Below are 19,698 nucleotides of genomic sequence, written 5' to 3'. Positions count from 1 at the left end.
CTGCTTACATATTAATTCATGGAGGATGAAATTACTCATCTCACTCTGTCGCCTTGGCAGTACAGGTGGGTGAATGATACATGTGTCGCCTGACGAGGTATAGCAGCAGACCTACGGATAAATGGGATCTTATGAACATCAAGATGGATGCCTTATTTCCTGGCTGTTACACATAACAGGTAGCCTTCATTTTAGAAATACTTATATTTGTGGAGGGTTGAAGGGGAGGGATTTCCATTTATGGGTGTAACTTACACACACACTCACACACACACACACACATCTTTTTCTAGGAAGTCCAGGCTGGACTTATTTGCTATCAAATGATGGATACGGTTCATAAAGGGACAGGTTCACTGTAACACCCGTGAACCACTAAACAACACCCCATTCATCCGGATAACCTCCAACGGAAAAAAAAATAGTTCTGAAGGCGGCGACCACTTCATCTCAATTATCAGTCAATTTTCTCAGTTATCCTAAAGAATATTCAATTAGGTAAGTTCCATTTTTTAGTTGGTAGTAAAAGTAGGCTATCTTTATATTGTATTAAACATGTTGATGTACAATATATAGATAAAATATATATACATAGATATATGTATATGTATATACTACAAATGTATTGATACTTTATTCGTCAAATTATGCTTTGACTAAAGTATCTCACCAATAACGTACATTGATCTCATGCATGAAAAAGAGTACACTGGACAGTAATATTTCTTGTGGATGTATATGTAGGACCTTTCATTCAGCCAGTTTCTGAAATGAAAGATGGTTTGTTTTAGCTGGAATGAGCCTGCAGGTCGCTCTCCTCCTGTTCTTCCTCCACTGTTCCACCTCCTGCCTGGATATTAGAGGTTAGAGACTTCTCAACTCTTTCATGACCACTATAATGCTTATTAGTTATAAAGTACCCACAATTATACATTATGGACATATTTGCTTAGGATGATTTTGTCATCAATTACCTTAAAAGGAATTAAGGTAAAAGTAAAATATTAATTTAAAACTATTTTTAAACAATCATTGCACCTCTCACAATGCTCAACGTAAATAAGGTCCATAAGACCAATCATCATGGGATTAATTGACAGTAATACGTTTATTGTCCGGCTACTGGTGTACATAGAGATACACACTCTGTTATGTTGTAAACCAACATGATGTTTAGGTTAGGATGATGCTTTCATGGTACGATGAGCATGACCAGGAAATTGTTTTGCATATACAGTATATTCTATTTCATTAGTCAACTTTCAATAGTCCACAGCTTTATATTGGTTGAAACAATTTAGCAGTGAAGCAGCATTGATGACAAACAGAAATACATTTAGGTTAGAAATGTAGAAATGCTTAAATACTGATCTAAAAATAATTCAGAAGTTTGTATGCATGTTGCCAGTTTCCATCCTCTGCCTTATGACACAGATTAATTAAATAATCTGTGATGAGAACCATACTGAGCAACAAAAACGTTTTAAATGATGTAGAATCAGTATTTAAACAACACTGGAACTTGATGATAGCAGAGTCTTCAGCGCAGGCAGCCTGTGTCAATAACAATAAAGTGACACTTTATTTGCATGCCTGGTGAGTCAACATTCAAAATGGGCGAGGGTTAAAATAAAAGAGGAAAATACCATCAATACAAATTTAAATATGTTATTTAGACCAAAGGGATGATTATGTGTGGTAAGTAAGTAGTAAGTATTCTGGTGTACATAAACCATAAACTTGCACTATGTAAGTTGACTATGCTTAACCTTTCTTCTTTTGTAGCTTCTTTGATGCTACTTTAGTATTTTTGTAGAGTTGTAAGTACATGTCAATCTTAGTCATTCCGGGGGGGGGGGGGGGAATGAGGTTCAGAACCAAATCATTCATAGAGAAATGCTCCCTGGTTGGAGCGACCGGGGATGGCCGTGTTTCCTTAAGAAACGTTTGATTACTCCTCCATAACACTTTCTTCTCTTCCATGGAGCAAGCAGTATAGCATATAGTAGTATATAGTAACGTAGTGCAGGTTGAGTAAGGTACTCTACTCTGTGGAGGCTCCGGCACCACCAAGGAGAGCCTTTGGGGGAAGATGGCCGTCTTCTCTGAAGGCTGCACCCACTGGAGGCTGAGGCCGGAGGCGTCCCTCCCACCGCTGGAGGAGTTCACTGTCTGCATGCATGTTCAGTTCCAGGTATGTTCCCATGGGTCAGTCAGGGTCCACTGAGGTGATCATCAATGTATGTTCAGACTAGTAGCTGGCACCAGAACATGGTATCATTTGATAATGGGTTATATCAGGAATAGTAATAGGGATTTTATTGCTATTTTGTGTGTGGTATGAGAAAAATAAAACAATCTCTCAATGTTCTGTAGACTTTTTGAACCGAATGTATTCCTATGTTTGATATAGAGTAGCAGAGTTCAAACCAGGGGGCCATGATGCCTTACTGACATGGCCAAAAAGGTAGATATGATCTTGCATAATACTTATTTTGATATCCCCTGTGTCCATTCATCATCATCCTCCTCCTCATCATCCACCTCCTCCTCCTCCTCCTCCTCCTCCTCCTCATCACATCATCCTGGTGTGTCAGGAGAAGGCTTCCTCCAAGTGGACTGCGTTCATGTATCATTCAGGTAGGGATGGGGATCAGCAGGAACCCCACCACTCTGGAAACATGTGAAACATTGTGTTCATGTTTAGTGTGGTTAACATAAGTGTGGTGGTTCAGGTACGCCATTGTTCTTTAAATTAACATGTCCCTACAACACAGAACAGGGTGGATGAAAAGTAAGATCGGGAAATGCCTCAAAAAGTTCCTTTTTGAGCCAAACAGAAGATACAAGTTCTTGCAGAACCTAACATGAATCGATTCAACCCCCCCCCCCCCTGTAGCTGGAGGGCAGCGGGCTGAGCTGGGCTTGGGAGGGAGGTATGAGCACCTGGTGGTCTGGATGTTTGGAAAGAAGTGGACTTCAGCCTCCACGGTACCGCTGGTGGGGGGGTTGTGGTACTCCTTCTGCCTGACCGGGGCCCAGCGGAGCCAACCCACGCTCTACGTGAACGGAGAGGTGGTGGCCCTCGAGCCAGGTGTGTTGAGGAGGAAGAGGAAGAGACTGTTTAAAGAGTTGGTGAGGTTGCTGATGTGGGCATAGCTTTGGTGTGTCAGCCAAAAAAATACAATGACACATTGAAGGTAGAGGCTTTGAGAGAAGAGGAAACACAGCATTAATTGAAATGGTAAAAAATGTAAAACTCCTCCTCCTCCCCCTCCCCCTTTCCTCCAGTGGGTGTGGACGGAGCTGCGGCCTGGTACCCCGGCTGCTCTGGTAGAGCTCAGGAGGGAACCCTCACCCTGGGCTCCTCCCACCTTCTGTCACAAGGGAGGCTACAGCCCTATGGTCGTCTGATTGGTAACCTGTCTCTGTTTCGCGTCTGGGACCGTGAGCGCACCGCACAGGAAGTGACCTCACTATGCTGTACGGAGGGGGACCTGGTGCGATGGGAGGCGGGGGCCTGGGCATCTTCTGGCTGCCCTGACCGTCCGGAGAGCCAGCTGCCCTGTGGTGAGCTGAAGGAACCATCACAATCCTGTCCTAGTTCTTTCATATCCTCCTCCCCTATTTGAGTTTTCTAAAAATAACTATTTTAATACATTCATTTGTGTGTGTGTGTTTGTGTGTCTGTGTGTGTGTGTGTGTGTGTGTGTGTGTGTGTGTGTGTGTGTGTGTGTGTGCGTGTGATATTCAACCCAAGGATGAATATCCTTGTTCTGTGTGCTGTTTCCCAAGCTTGGCATGATGTTCATACTCTGTGACAAATATCATCTTTATGTGGAAAGAAGCGCCCCTTGATGGCCGTCACCTTTTATGTCCTCTGTCAGCAGATTCAATATTGATGTTTCCCTGCTGTCCCAGGAGTACAAACATAAGGCGCTCTGCACCGTAATCGATAGCTCGTTGTTTCAGGACCAATAGCCAGCAAAACCAAACCCTTGCCCTAACCCTAATACTGTCTCTACAGTACAATCTCTACACAAAACGTGTCTAACAAAGTGACTGCTTTGCCCTAAGACCATGTACAGACAATAGTACCATTACCATCCCATGATAACATGGAGCTAGATAGAACAGCAGAGAAAAGCAAAGCATCCTTAACCAGGCCACCTGAACCAGGGCCAGGCAATCCTCGTTATTAACCTGCTGTTGCAACAAATAATAATTAAGAAAAAAATGAAATGGAAAGAAACATGCTTATGCACCAGCTACTCATTATTGGGGGGAGCTCCAAGGCGTAATCTTTCAAGGGTTACACAGATATGAATCTAACATGTCTCTCTAACCTGTGTTGTTTGGTGGTCAGAGTGGTCTAAGTATGAGGTCAGACTGAGTTTCCGGATAGGGTGTGATGACGGAGCCGTGACCGACCACTACAAAGCCCGGGACGCCGCTCACATCTGGGTACGGCCTCCGCTTTATGTACAGAACCTTAACCGTCATAATCCTCAGTGTTAACGTGTCAAAGGTCGTCCACAGGGTCCCTCGCTTCCCCCCCCCCCCCCCCAACCCAATCAAGCTTATGATCAAACTGTACTAGGTTAGTTAGTACGATTCATATGTATAGGCTACAGACTAAAATATACACAATGTAATTGTTCTGCTACATTGAATTTTGTTTATTTGCAGTATTCCTACCTCGATGTGTTATGTTCAGACAGAGCAGGCTCTCGCCTTGATGTATGTGTTAACTGTTTGCTTGTCTGTTGCTTCAGCTAAGACACGCGCTGGCTTCCACCATCTATCTAAACAGAGTGTCTGTGTCCAAACTGAATAAGTACGACCACACGTCCATCACGAAGTTCTCTCAAATGCTTTGACAAATTTCTTTGAAAAAGTATGTGTTTGAACTACGAATTGAACAAAGAATTGTCATAACACAGGTTACATGAACGAATTCTCCCTAACAGGTCGCTGTCTGAAGACGGATCTAGAAAGGTAAAGAGACTGAAATATTTTAATTACTGTATAATAAGATTTTGAGACTGTAACATTTACTCACAAATGTTTCTATTGCATCTTTTGTTGTATCATATTATAATTTTGTCTAAATTATAAAGATAAACTGTTAAAAGGTGATCTCATTATTTTTCCCTTATATTCCTCAGGGGTGGTGGGCAGGTAATTTCAGCAGGTAAATGTTCTTTCAATAATAGTCCATGCCAATTCCCCATTTAGCGAAAAAAAAGAATGAAGATATATATATATTTATGTTTTCACAAAGGTCTCTGTGAAACTAACCTGCCTTACGATTCGCCACTAACAACCACTAAACAACCACTGAGTGTCGTGCAACGCATTCATGCGGACATTGAATGTTATGGGCAGATGTTGCAAGGTTCAAGCGATGTGTGTGGAAGTTGGACTTAAAGGGGTCATGGGGCCAAACGGGATGAGGAAGCCTGCTGGCCATGGAAGTGTGTGTTGACAGACAGCGGGACTGAAAGCAGGGCTGTTGTGTGCCGGTCCTTGTGCAGGTTCCACTGCCTGGCTCACCTGAACGTGATCCCCTGTCAGGACGTGGCCACGTTTCAGAGGGACATCATCAGTCAACTGAGAGCTCCGTACAACAAGACAGGGGTCCAGATACTGGCGGACAACGGCAGCATCTATACAACCCCTATTGGTAGAGCAACAACACATGCACACGGACACAATCATACACATACTGTACATTATTCTGTTCCATCCCATTCTCTTGTTTTGCACTAATTTTTGCCCTCAAAACACTGAATCATCCTGGCCTACACATCTTTACGTCAAGAAGAAGGATTTTTTGAAAGAGGATGAGGCATTGTAGGTTTGGTAGAATGGAGAGGAATCTCGGTTGATGAAGTTTTTTTACTTGCTTCCATGACTGAGGCATGCTGCGTTTGTATGCCTATCAGTTTCATATCTGACAACCAGCATTACTCGATGAACAGTGAATTATAACTCACAGGTCCAATCCAAAACAAAAACAAACATTACGTTTGAGGGAACAACACACTGGCTTTTGCATTGTTGTCCGAGGACCCAGTATTTCCACCTTCCACGCATGTTTCCTTAATCTCTGATGACATATCATGGTCATTTTATGATTTAGTCCAGTACATTTGTTAAACATCATACCTTTAACTTTTTACACTATGATATTTAATATGTGTGTTTTATGAATGTACTTGGAAGCTGCTGGTCGTAGGCTGAGTCTATCTGACCTGTGGCTGAACTGGTCCCACCATGGAGAGGGCCTGTCCCTGGTGGACAGACAAACGTCCACCATCGAGAGAGCCTGTTCCTGTTGGACAGACAAACGTCCACCATGGAGAGGCATCGTCCATGGTGGACAGAAAAACGTCCACCATGGAGAGGGCCTGTCCCTGGTGGACAGACAAACGTCCACCCTGGAGAGTGTTTGCCCCTGGTGGACAGACAAACGTCCACCATGGAGAGTGTTTGCCCCTGGTGGACAGACAAACGTCCACCTTGCCTGCAGAGGTTTTAAGGTATTTATCTAAGACTGGAATCTGCCTTTCCTCCTCAGACTTCTTCCCTTGTGGCTCTCTACCTCCACCTCTTCCGGAGACAAACTCTTCTGCCTCCACAACTAGCACTCTGAAGACCACACCCTCTGCTCCCACCTCCATCCCGACTTCCAGCATCCCCCCCACTACACCCAGCAGCCAGCCCTTCAGCCCAGTAGCCACCAGTAGCTTCGGCGATGACCTGACCAGCACTTCTACCAGTGCAACACCAGTCACCACCTTGAATGCACTGTCTGGTATGTACAATCATTTGTCCATCCATCTGTCCATCTATCTTTCTATTTATCCTTAATTATATTCATAATGGTGAGAAATATTCGTTTCAATAATTACATTGTGTAACATACCAATCTGGTCACGTTAGCCATCCGTCACACAGAGGAGGAACAATCAGTTTTCGTTCCGCTCTTTGTCCTTGGCAGAGCTGTATTTTGATGTCCAAGCAAACTTCTCTTTGGACGGGGTCAGGAATCCTGAGGATTTTCTCTACACTTGGGTTTGTTACAGAGTTATTCTTCTCAAATACGAAACTTTCCGACCAAAAATGTCCTCCTGATCTTCTTCCACTGTGGGAGTAACTGAAGAACAAATAAGAACTTCTCCAATGTCCACAGCTCAAGAATACACTTCCTGAGGACAGGATGAGCGTTCTGAACTTCAAGGTTCTTCTCAAGACCTTAAGGTAGGCAGGCAGGTAGACAGGTAGTCAGGTAGACAGGTAGGCAGATAGACAGGTAGGTATGTAGGCAGTTGATAGGCTGGCAGGTAGACAGGTTTGTAGGTAGGTAGGAAGGTAGAGAGGTCGGAGAGGTCTAACTGGCAGATAGCCAGTTAGACCGGTAGGTAGGATGATGGATAGAGAGGTTGGTAGGTAGACTGGTAGACAGGTAGGTAGGCAGACAGGTGGGTCGAAGGGTAGGTAGGGTGATAGGTTGCTGACGATGTAGGTCATTATCAAGGTTGGAAGCTAGCATGGTATGTAGGTGGTGGCTAGTTAGATGGGTAGGTAGGTTAGGTCACTATATACATACATACATACATACATACATACATACATACATATACATATACATATATAAAATATATTTATATATACATATATATATTCTATTCTGTATCCTCATAATCTATTTGCCATGTTGCAGATGAAAACAATAATCACATACATAATTAATATTATGTTTCAGAGATCAAGAAAACGTCTCAATCTCTGAATGGGTAAGTAATGTAACTAACAATAGTACAACAAACTTTATGATTATGATTTTTAATATTTAGGTGTTTTTACTTTTTCAGGCGATCTCCAATAGCACGTCAAGGTATGGGATTTATAACATTTAGAGCCCTTCTAAACATTTATTACCTCAGTAATAGCTAAAAAATATGTCTGTGTTCAATTATTCAAAAATATATATAGTATTACTAAAATAGGAAATTCTTACCAAACCTTGAAAACGAAAGTTAAGGCGAAAAGCCATGATGGTTGACCACATAGAAAATACTACATCTGGAGAGTTGCTTGTCCGATTCCTTGAATCCTTTGAAAAGCGTTGACTTTCTTTATTTATTATTGATGAAAGCTGACCAAACCTCTCCTCCTCCTCCTCCTCCTCCTCCTCCTCCTCCTCCTCCTCCTCCTCCTCCCGCAGAGAGAGCTGTGTGTTTCAAGTCCGGGTGATGACGTCACCCTCCAACACCACTGAGGAGCTCCTGCGTCAGCTGCTGGAGACACCGTACAACAGCATGTTACAGCGGGACATTAACATCAGCCGTATCTGTAAGGCAGGATCAGCTCATACGTCACGCACTCTGTGTGTTTGTGTGTGTGTGCGTGTGTGTGTGTGTGTGTGTGTGTGTGTGTGTGTCTGTGTGTGTGTGTGTGTGTGTGTGTGTCCTTACTACGCGTGAGTCTCACTGTGTCCTGTGAAACACACAGCGCCCACCGGCCCCCCGTAGAACTCGGACACTCCTACGACCAAATTTCATCACTTGGTTAAGGTCACCAGATGCCACTGAAACTGGGACCTTTGGTGACTTTGGCTGAATAGGTGTTAAAGTCCCCGACCCACCACTGTAAATACAAGCACTGGCGTGGAGGACCAGCGTTAGGCACGCAGTGCATCGGGGAGGAGAAAGTGTAACTGTGTGGTCTCCACTGCAGACATCGTGAAGTGTGCAGGGGTGAGCTACAAGACGGAGAAGGGGCTGTTCCAGTGGCCCACGACCAAGGCCCAGAGCAACGCCACGCTGCCCTGCCCGGGGAACGCCCAGCGCAACGCCACCCGCCACTGGTACGGGGGGGGGGGGGGAGAAAGACCATTGGTACTAGATGGGGGTGGGGGATAGGCAGACAGACAGGAAGAAAGACAGGCAGACAGACCGACTGACAGAAAGATAGACAGACAGGAAGACGGACAGGCAGACAGACAGACGGGCTATCACACGGTCCTGATCCGACCAGCATGTCTGTCTGTCTATCAGAGCAGGCAGCAGGTGGTCCTTCACTCCTTTGCAGCTGGTCAACCTTCCACTTGTACAGCCCCCATGCAGCCTGCTAGTGAGCCTTAATCTGTTTGCTCTCTGGTCTCCAGAGCCTCTGATCTTGTTGACCACAAGCAGAAGACACTAAAAAGACATTAAGCCAGCAAACATTGTATCCATGTGTTTCCCTGGGCCAGAGGAAAGCCTCGTTAAAGACTGTGTGTTGACCTGTGGTATTGACTCACTGGGTTTATGACTGTAACCACTGGGCAGCAGCGAGGGTGAATCATAAAAATTGATTTTTTTTATGATTCAATATTCAATATACAAAATGTAATTAGCTAACTCAAAAATCAATAGTCTAAATGCTTCCGTTAACCCTATAACAACCACCTGACAGACACACACACACACACACACACACACACACACACACACACACACACACACACACATACACACACAGGGTTGGATTTGTTTGATTATGGACCGGACAAAACATCTGATATCTGATTCATCCAATCTTCCATTTTATGACCAACAGTAAACTCTGCCTCAGCACTCATTGGTCGGCTCCGGACACCAATCAGTGCCTCCTAGTGGTGGAAACTATTCCTGACCTGGACCACATAGACGTCACTCCTGGTGGGTCCACAGACTACCCCCTCAACACATCCTTTACCATTCTTCTTTCAGGTTTTTCAATGAACACAAAATATGACTAAATATGAAAAAAAACCTCAGCTGGTGTTTTTTATGGGCCAGTGTATGTACCAAATGTATCATATAATGACATGCATTACTATACATTACTGATCACTGTGAGCTATTTTTAATCTGTGACCTGACTCAATCTGCCTGTCCTGTTTCTTTAAAAGTATACACTATTAAAGAATAGGCTACAAACGATGACCCAGTCTGACCTCACTGTTGTAGTTCAGCATAGTTCTGTGTTTGTCCTGTGCTCCACCAGATACAAGTATCTGCGCACTAAATGTTAATGACATGCATCGTACTGCCGGGTCCTCTTCCAGAGAACAGCATGGACGTGGTGGAGTTGATCAAGCGGTTGCTTAGCGACCACTCCGAGCTGACATATCCGGAGCTGGTGACCGTGCTCAACAAGCTGAAGTCGGTGCTGAACGTCAGCCTGGTCACGCCGGAGCTGGGCCTCGCCCTCATCTCCATTATCTCCGAGATCCTGGAGTCGGACAGCGACCTGACGCCCTTCACCAACCTGTGAGGACCCCCTCTCTCTCCCAGCTCACTGTGGAGTCACTTAGCAGACCCTGTGGTGCTAACTGGTCTTCACCAACCTGTGAGGACCCCCTCTCTCTCCCAGCTCACTGTGGAGTCACTTAGCAGACCCTGTGGTGCTAACTGGTCTTCACCAACCTGTGAGGACCCCCTCTCTCTCCCAGCTCACTGTGGAGTCACTTAGCAGACCCTGTGGTGCTAACTGGTCTTCACCAAGTGACTTGCTGAGTGACTTACAGGGACTTTATTTGTGGATGTTCTTAAGGAGGGGGTTCAAACTCAGAACCTCTCTGCTGGGACCCCCTGACTAGAACCTCCTGGGGCTCTACATGGTTGAGTTAAACCTGCAATGTGAGATAGGTAACCTTACTCGCAACCTGATCATCTGTTCAATGGAGCAAGAAAGGGAACCATTTTGTTTTTTCTCAAATGTTTTTGTTCTCATAAAATAAACAAACATAACACTTTACTATCCAGCTAGAGCAGCAAAAGAACACTGGAAATAAAATAGGAGAAGATAAAATAAATGGTTGTGTTTAGCACTAAAAAGAGGATGCTCATACGGTGGCAAGTGGACACCATGGTGAGAAGAACAGACCTGGGTTTTATTCATCTGAGATCTCCCATGCCCCCCAGGATCCTGGAGATCACGGAGGCAGTGGGGGACAGCCTGCAGGGCCACAGCAGCTCCTTCAGCCTGGAGGCGCCAGCCCTGGCCCTGGCCGTGGTGGACCTCCCTAAGGGACCCTTCAGCAGCCTCACCTTCGGGGTCTCCTCCACGCTGGGGGTCTTGAATCCAGAGGTACCACGATGAGGATGAAGATGAGGATAACAATAAGAGTTATATTATTATTGTTAATATCCTGATATTGTTATTATATAGATATATATATATATATATATATATATATATATATATATAGCCATTTAAAAGCTGCTTTAGGTAAGATATGAGAGTTGTAAAGAGTGACAGAAGAAAACAGCCGGAGAGAGTAAAGAGTTTGAGTCTCAACAACCCAAACAAATGCCCCCTCCCTCCTGCTCTCTGCCATTGACAAGCGCTGCATTTCCTGCCCCTGTGATTGACAGGTGAGGATTCCCTGAACCAAACAGGTAGAGCTGCCCTGATAGGTCAGAAATGAACCATGAAATGAGCCATGAACGTTTTAAATGGTCTAAATCTAAATTGTCTTCTGCAGAAAACAACAATTCTCACATCGCAGTACACTCAATTATAGTTTACAGATTTCTATGCATTTACACTCAATTACACTCAAATAATAGCTCTTACATCTTACCTACAGCAACTTTAACATATCTTTTTAATTAAAATAGTATTGTTATTATTATATACATATATTATACTATGTAAATAGTTTATTAACATACAGGACATTTTGAACCATAACAATAATGTATGATAATTTGCACCTTTCAGATTGCCATAACACTAATGATGTTACAATGATACAATGACGCTTTAATGTGTGTAATCCTGTATGCCGTCGGCTTACGTTCTTCCCACGCTGGTCGTGTCTGCAGATACACATTAACACGGTTCCCTTCCTGGGCACCGTGGCCTTCATCTCTCTGCCTTCTGCGCTGAACCAAAGCTTCCCCGAGCCAGACCCCCCCAGCCTGACCCCACCCAGGGTCCTGTTCCAGTTCTTTGGCAGCCAAAGGCTCTTCAAGGAGCCAGAGGTACGGCTCTTCTTGTTACATTTTAAATATGGGACGACGCTAAAGTGGGCTTTCTTCAGTTCTGTTCTTTGTCTATTTTGGGCAGGAGGAGAAATTCTCTTTAACTTAACACAACTGCCAACAAAGACAGCACGTGGGCGCCATGTGGCCCAGGAGTTAGAGCGGGCTGGCTGGTAACCATAAGGTTGCCGGTTTGATCCCCAGCTCCTCCTAGCCGAGTGTTGAAGTGTCCCTGAGCAAGACACCCTATCCTCACTGCTCCCGACGAGCTGGCTGTCGATTTGCATGGTTGACACCGCCGTCGGTGTGCAAATGTGTGCATGAGTGGGTGAATGTTAGGTGATATTATAAAGTGGTGTTCATTGTTTACTGGGAACACGCCACAACTCACCCCACATATTGCCATGTCACTCTTCACCAGTTTAGCATGTTGGTAACATAGCTAGCCGTTAGCCACAAGCTGCTTAACATCTGTGTTGGGGTGATTCTGCCAGAGCACTAAGCGCCACCAAAGGCTCAACACGTTCGTGGTGGCGGCCAGCGTGACCAATGCCAGCCGCCCAATAACAGACCTGGACCAGGACGTGAAGATCATGCTCCACCATCTGGTGCCCAATCAGGTAGGTTAATCTCTATGTCAGTGTTGATGACCCAGAGAATATTCCTACAGTCGTAGTTGTTTGTTGATAGCTTGTATCTTAAACCACAACAATGTTGTTTCCTTCTATCAAAGCTCAACAGGAACGTGCAGTGTGTCTACTGGGACTTCAACAGGAACAGTAGGTCTTTCTACCAATATATATGTATATATACATATATATATGACATAATGGGAGTAATATTATAAATATCAACTACACTAAATAATGATGATAATAATACATTTATGATTGTAGTTGATATACAGGTATATAATGGGTATATGTATGAATCTAATAATAGTGGTTGAAACATCTTCAATAGAATGATGTTTAGGTGTCATCAAGAAGATGCATAAGTGCTGATTGGTCAGCTGAAGATGACGGTGATGAGGGTGATGATGAAGGAGAGTGCGTCATAGTGTTTTCTGGGTGCAGAGGGGCGCGGTGGCTGGGACAGTCGCGGCTGCCGGACACACAACACCAGCGTTGACTACACCACCTGTCTGTGTGATCACCTCACACACTTTGGGGTTCTGCTGGTACGTCACACACCAGTCACACACCAGTAAAACCCACCAAGTCACACACCAGTCCCATACGAGTAACATACAAGTCACACACCAGTCCCACACGAGTAACACACCAGTCACACATCAATCGCGCACCAGTCACACACCCCGTTGAGCAGGAGGTACAGTACCTAACGCCTTGTTGCTATTAAAGGGGTCCCACGGTGTGTTTGTTAGGACGTTTCCCGGACAGAGCTGGACCCCCACGATGAGAGGGTGCTGACCTTCATCACCTACGTGGGCTGCGGCGTGTCCTCACTCTTCCTGGGCGTCACCGTCCTCACTTACACAGCCTTCGAGTAAGGGCTGCTTATGGTCTTGGCTCAGAACCATCTTGTTCATTATGGTCTACTGTGGGGGGTGAGGCATGGTAAGGCAGTGGCTAGGATGTTCTGTTTGTTGACTCAGTCAAAAGGTTCTGTGTTCGATTCCCCCCATGTCTGCATCCTCCCTGTAGGCATCCTTGAGCACAACGCTCCTTATTAATGACATGGATCTGAGCTCACTGCAAGTCTCTTTGGGACTTCTTAATTTTCAATAAAATATGATTATATTAAATGATTATTAATGATTATTATTATCTAGGAATAAGTGAGCCTAGTTTCCAATAAAGCAGTCAATACATGACAACGTCTATTCTTTACTTTCTGTAATAGGGTGTTTATATAAAAATATCACACACTTTAACACTTATGTTACATTAGTCAAATAACTTATTCGCAATCTCTAGCACTCTACCTCTTCTCACTACCCCTCCCAGATCCTCATCAAACTGTCTCTCTCGCCGCTCTCACCCAGGAAGCTGCGTCGTGACTACCCCTCCCAGATCCTCATCAACCTGTCTCTAGCGCTGCTCTCCCTCAATGTGGTGTTCCTGCTCAACTCCTGGCTGTCCTCCTTCGGCATGTACGGCCTGTGTGTGGGCGTGGCCAGCACCCTCCACTACTTCCTTTTGGCCTCCTTCACCTGGATGGGCCTTGAGGCTGTCAACATGTACCTGGCCCTGGTCAAGGTCTTCAACGTCTACGTGCCCTCGTACATCCTAAAGCTCTGCATCCTGGGATGGGGTGAGCGAGTGTGTTTTAACACACACTCATGCAGTGTGTTATTCTGTCTGAATTTAAAATGTGTTTTTTAAATGCTGCACATGCGCAAATATTGTAATATGATTGTTATTAAGTCACAGTGCGTTGAGCCTTCAGTGCGACTGCAGTAGAAGGTGATTAGTAATTAACAACACCTGTCTAATTATGTGCTGAGAGCCACACCCCCTTCACAAATACTGAACTCAGGTTTTTGATGAATAAAGATAGGAGACGGCTTAGTGCCCTTTTTGCGTATTGGGAACGCCAGTATCTATGAATATGAAACACCCCAATGTCCTCCATCACCTCTGAGTGGGACTCATTTGCATATATTTGCGTATCAGACTGTGGAAAACGGCTCTCTTCGAGGGAAATGATTTTTCTTTTACTTTTGTGTTCAAATTACCATCTAAGAATCGTAGGAATGTGAAAAGTGCCCTCTGGTGACTCATAGCGGTGGTTATAAACTCATCTGGATAGTCGAAGGAATACTTCTGAGATGGAGAGAGGGCAACGCATGAAGCAAACATGCAATTTCACTATGAATCAGAAACTCTGGCTTTAAAGGAATATTTCACATGAATATTTCACAGTAAATGACTGTTTGGGGTTTCACTGAAGCATCGAAGCCGGCTGGGCTTTGAGCTCAACTAGGCCATGCTGCAGTATGTGACACGTCTTTGCTCCCTCCATGCTACTGGTTGATCAAATATTGTAGGAATGGAAGATAATTTGTATGGGAGATGATGGTTGCAATGGTGATTTGGCTGAAATTATGGTAATGTCGTTCAATGACCCCTGACTGAAAGTCCCAGAGTTTATCATAAGGTCCACGACTTACCCGGACTTAAACCCATACCTGCTCCTAATGAATTAATGATCTGAATTCACTGTGGAAGAGCTTTTGATAAAAGCCTTAATAGTAAGAACAGTTGTCAGAAACAAACCAATCAACAACAGACAATGTCCACGAAGCAGTACTACATCTGGGCAGCTGGGTAAACAACCTACTACAACTCAAATTCTGTTAGAACAGACGTGTGGTTATAATGAGGTAAGTTTGTTAGTGAGATGGCACTAGGATTAAGCCTTCATTATATTGATGTTAGCTACATTACATTTGCATTATCTTTACATTATTTTTGAGGTTGGCTACATGGCATTATCATTCTCAATATGTGGAGGTTAGCTACATTATAATGAACTTAGTTGAATTTAATTATCATTATGTTTCATTATATTGAGGCTAGCTACATTACATTCTCATTACATTATATTGTGGCTGGCTACATTATATTCTCATTACATTATATTGAGGTTAGCTACATTACATTATCTGATGCATTATACAAAGGCTAGCTACATTACATTAACATTACATTATCGTCCTCATTATATTCCCAGGTATTCCCCTGGTGGTTTGCGTGCTGGTGCTGGCGCTGAACAGAGATGCATACAGCAGCCACCTCTATACTGACACCAGGGCAGACATGAAGATGCTGTCTCGCTTGTGAGTTTCTACACATCGCATCATACACTTTATTCATCCCAGACTGGAGGTTTGAGGAGAACTATGATGGGATGACATGAAGAAAAAAATGTAAATTAATGTTTGCTTAAAAAAAAGTGTATTCTCCATTAAAAAAAGGGGTATGACACAAGAATTTAACAGATTTTTAAACAAATTAAATGGGTTATTAAATAAAGTGCCACACTCAATGTACAGCAAATAAAAGATCACATAATTTGTGTGTTTTGAGCAAGGGCGTAGGAACCGGGGGGGACGGAGGGGACGTGTCCCCTCCAATATCGGAGACAGGCGCATTTGTCCCACCTAAAAATTATACCGGATCTGTCAGGTTTCCGATATGTGTCCCCCCCAATGTTCAACTCATTCCTACGCCCCTGGTTTTGAGCATTCCAAGATTTTACTGGTTGTGGCATTGCCCAACCGTTACCCATACTGTCAGCTACCTCTTCTGTCCAACCAGCTGCTGGATCCAGGATAACATGACCTTCTACGTGACCGTGGTGGGCTACGTGGGTCTGGTGCTGCTCTTCAACATTGCGGTAACACACACGTCTTGATCTTCACAACACCCCTTCCTTCCTTATTTTGACTAAAGATGAGTCTTTTAGGCCTACTAGATAAAATACAAGAGCTATAGCATAGTAGTGTATGTACTGCTGCACTTAATTCACAGAACATTCTCCAATCAGACTCTCTCTCTGCAGTTGTGTGGGGTGGTGCTGGTCTCTCTCTCTCTCTGCAGGTGTTTTGAGTCTTGCTGATCTCTCTCTCTCTCTCTCTCTGCAGGTGGTGCTGATGTCTCTCTCAGCAGGTGGTGCTAATATCTCTGTATCTGCAGGTGTTTGGGGTGGTGCTGATCTCTCTCAGCAGGTGTTGCTAATATCTCTCTGTATCTGCAGGTGTTTGGGGTGGTGCTGATGTCTCTCTGCAGGTGGTGCTGATGTCTCTCTCTCTCTGCAGGTGTTTGGGGGTGGTGTTAATGTCTCTCTCTCTCTGCAGGTGTTTGGGGTGGTGCTGATGTCTCTCTCTCTGCAGGTGTTTGGGGGTGGTGTTAATGTCTCTCTCTGCAGGTGTTTGGGGGTGGGGTTAATGTCTCTCTCTCTGCAGGTGTTTGGGGGGGGGTGTTAATGTCTCTCTCTGCAGCTGGTGTTAATGTCTCTCTCTCTGCAGGTGTTTGGGGGGGGTGTTAATGTCTCTCTCTCTCTGCAGGTGGTGTTAATGTCTCTCTCTCTCTCTGCAGGTGGTGTTAATGTCTCTCTCTCTCTGCAGGTGTTTGGGGTGGTGTTAATGTCTCTCTCTGCAGGTGTTTGGGGTGGTGTTAATGTCTCTCTCTCTGCAGGTGTTTGGGGTGGTGTTAATGTCTCTCTCTCTGCAGGTGTTTGGGGGTGGTGTTAATGTCTCTGCAGGTGTTTGGGGGTGGTGTTAATGTCTCTCTCTCTGCAGGTGTTTGGGGTGGTGCTGATACAGATCCGTCGCATGCGGGCCAACCGGCCAGCGGGCATCAGCGGCGGTCTGCTGAGGGACCTGAAGGGCGTGGCCAGCCTCACCCTGCTCCTGGGACTCACCTGGACCTTTGGGTTCCTCACCTGGGGCCCCGGCCGGATGCTGCTGCTCTACCTGTTCTCCGCGCTCAACAGCCTGCAAGGTCCGTCCCTCCCCCCTCCCTCCCAGACCCTGGGAGGGAGAGAGGGAGGGGGGACACGTAACAAGCTTCGTTGTAAAGGATCAGGATAGAGAGATGGCGTACCTCCAGCCATGCTGAGAACGTACGCTGCGACCTCGCTTAGGACGCTCTGGAAAAGCGTGTTTGTGTGTTCTTCATCTGAGGAGCATTAACCTCTTGTGTGGAGTTTGTATTTTGGTCATTCAGCCCTTGTGTTCTTGTGAACCCACGACATTGTTTATTTTTAGGAAATATATACAAACAGCAATAACTTAATAATTTATGTAAAAAAGGCTCTTTCATGTTGAATTCATTTGCTGTTTTGGTTTCTCATTTCCATTCCAGGGCTGTTTATTTTTATCTTCCACTGCCTGATGAGGGAGAACGTCCGCAGGCAGTGGAGGATGCATCTGTGCGGCTGCCTTCGCCTGCAGGATGACTCTGGTACCCCGATAACATTACACTGTCTCAGCCTGGAGGTTGAAACGACACACAAAGCACTTTGAGCTACATTACATTGTTTTGAATATGCTTTCCAAAATGTATGTTATTATTACTACTTTGGTAGCAGTCACACACATCCTACTGTAGCAAAGTAATCAGCGGTGAGTTGACAAAAGACGTATGGTGATAGGATGGTGATAGTTGGGTAATAGGATAGTGATAGTTGGGTAATAGGATGGTGATAGTTGGGTAATAGGATGGTGATAGTTGGGTAATAGGATGGTGATAGTTGGGTAATAGGATGGTGATAGTTGGGTAATAGGATAGTGATAGTTGGGTAATAGGATGGTGATAGTTAGGTAATAGGATGGTGATAGTTGGGTATAGGATGGTGATAGTTGGGTAATAGGATGGTGATAGTTGGGTAATAGGATGGTGATAGTTGGGTAATAGGATGGTGATAGTTGGGTAATAGGATGGTGATAGTTGGGTAATAGGATGGTGATAGTTGGGTAATAGGATGGTGATAGTTGGGTATAGGATGGTGATAGTTGGGTAATAGGATGGTGATAGTTAGGTAATAGGATGGTGATAGTTCGGTGATAGGATGGTGATGGTTGGGTAATAGGATGGTGATAGTTGGGTAATAGGATGGTGATAGTTGGGTAATAGGATGGTGATAGTTGGGTAATAGGATGGTGATAGTTTGTTGAACTAGGCCTGAGGAAAGCAGAATGGGCTCTCGCTTTCCTTTTTAGGGTTAGGGAAGAGACAAAATACAGACGTAATGTTTTTATGTACCTTTTAGCCAGTGTGAATTTGTATTGTTTTAACCAGTGTGTCTGGTTTCACTGGTGTGTATCCCCGTTTTATTTCCCCAGTGTGTGTGTGTTTGACCATCGTCTGTGTTTGGTCCTGCCCAGAGTGGAGCCACACGGTGTCAGTGGGAGCCGGTCGGTCCAACCCCATCCCGCTGGCGCCTCTAGACCAGTCCTTCCACTCGGTCAAGTCCAGCACCTCCAACAGCACCTCCAGCACCTCCGCCTCCTCGGAGCAGAGCGACCCCTCCACCCGGAGGCCCCACCTGGGTAGGCAGGTCCTACGGGAACCCCCGGGGGGTCTCCAGAGATCCACCGGACCCCTATCCTTCTCCCCCTAACAGACTGGGCCGTCATTACGTGACGGTACCCGAACTCTGACCTTTCTCATTGATGTAGCGTCCCTCTCTTCCAGCGCTGCTGGTGAACGGTTTGGCGTTCCCGCGGGCCCACGCCGGCTGCTCTCCCGTCTCTGAGCCCCACAGACCCGTCGCGCCGGACGGACCCTTCACCAGCCCGCCTCCTCCGTAGACCTCGAGCCTGACACTCTAGACATGTCCAGCTGTAGACCTGATTTGTGTGTTTGATCGCCGTTATTGCAATAAAGCATCGATGCCAGATCTTACGGTTTGCATTGCATTCAAATGTGTGTCATTTTAACAAGAGTCATAGTAAGAGTCATGGTAGTAAGCACGTAGGCAATCTTTATGGATACCTGCTTGGCCGTGGACCACGTCCGCTAGGCACTTGCAATTCAACATCAATGAGATATTGAATGACCATGTGCATAGTTGTTGAATATCACTAGTTCATACACAAATAGCAATGAATTTGGTTGCCAGGCAACAGGTCGGCAGGCTATTGCACTCGAAAATTAAATCTGAAAAAAAAAAGACTGATTATGAATGCGAGCATATCTAGAAG

At 45.1% G+C, this 19,698-nt stretch overlaps 1 protein-coding gene across 1 annotated transcript; it reads left to right on the top strand.

Annotated features, from left to right (window-relative positions):
• The first annotated feature begins 344 nt into the window (after window positions 1-344).
• On the top strand, window positions 345-19,359 carry adgrg4b (adhesion G protein-coupled receptor G4b). Its single transcript, XM_079738815.1, has 33 exons — window positions 345-498; window positions 792-863; window positions 2,058-2,194; window positions 2,598-2,640; window positions 2,900-3,094; window positions 3,292-3,570; window positions 4,367-4,464; window positions 4,776-4,837; window positions 4,971-4,998; window positions 5,169-5,194; window positions 5,538-5,686; window positions 6,584-6,820; window positions 7,007-7,080; window positions 7,199-7,266; window positions 7,772-7,802; window positions 7,881-7,903; window positions 8,234-8,361; window positions 8,746-8,875; window positions 9,610-9,710; window positions 10,100-10,304; window positions 10,959-11,124; window positions 11,865-12,023; window positions 12,518-12,643; window positions 12,757-12,802; window positions 13,100-13,203; window positions 13,411-13,532; window positions 14,032-14,300; window positions 15,723-15,828; window positions 16,310-16,388; window positions 17,293-17,494; window positions 17,858-17,956; window positions 18,880-19,044; window positions 19,190-19,359. The coding sequence occupies exons 2-33, from the start codon at window positions 797-799 to the stop codon at window positions 19,303-19,305; spliced, it is 3,840 nt and encodes a 1,279-aa protein (XP_079594941.1). The 5' UTR covers window positions 345-498; window positions 792-796; the 3' UTR covers window positions 19,306-19,359.
• Window positions 19,360-19,698: the final 339 nt, after the last annotated feature.

Source organism: Pollachius pollachius, assembly GCF_949987615.1.
Source record: "Pollachius pollachius genome assembly, chromosome: 6".
NCBI classification, from domain to species: Eukaryota; Metazoa; Chordata; class Actinopteri; order Gadiformes; family Gadidae; genus Pollachius; species Pollachius pollachius.
This window is presented reverse-complemented; position numbering and strand designations above follow the sequence as displayed.

Excerpts from the sequence above, each read along its gene's own strand:
- adgrg4b (XM_079738815.1), top strand. The coding sequence starts at position 797 with ATGAGCCTGCAGGTCGCTCTCCTCCTGTTCTTCCTCCACTGTTCCACC. Across the intron at positions 864-2,057 it reads CTCCTGCCTGGATATTAGAG|GCTCCGGCACCACCAAGGAG; the intron begins GTTAGAGACTTC and ends TACTCTGTGGAG. Across the intron at positions 4,465-4,775 it reads GGGACGCCGCTCACATCTGG|CTAAGACACGCGCTGGCTTC; the intron begins GTACGGCCTCCG and ends CTGTTGCTTCAG.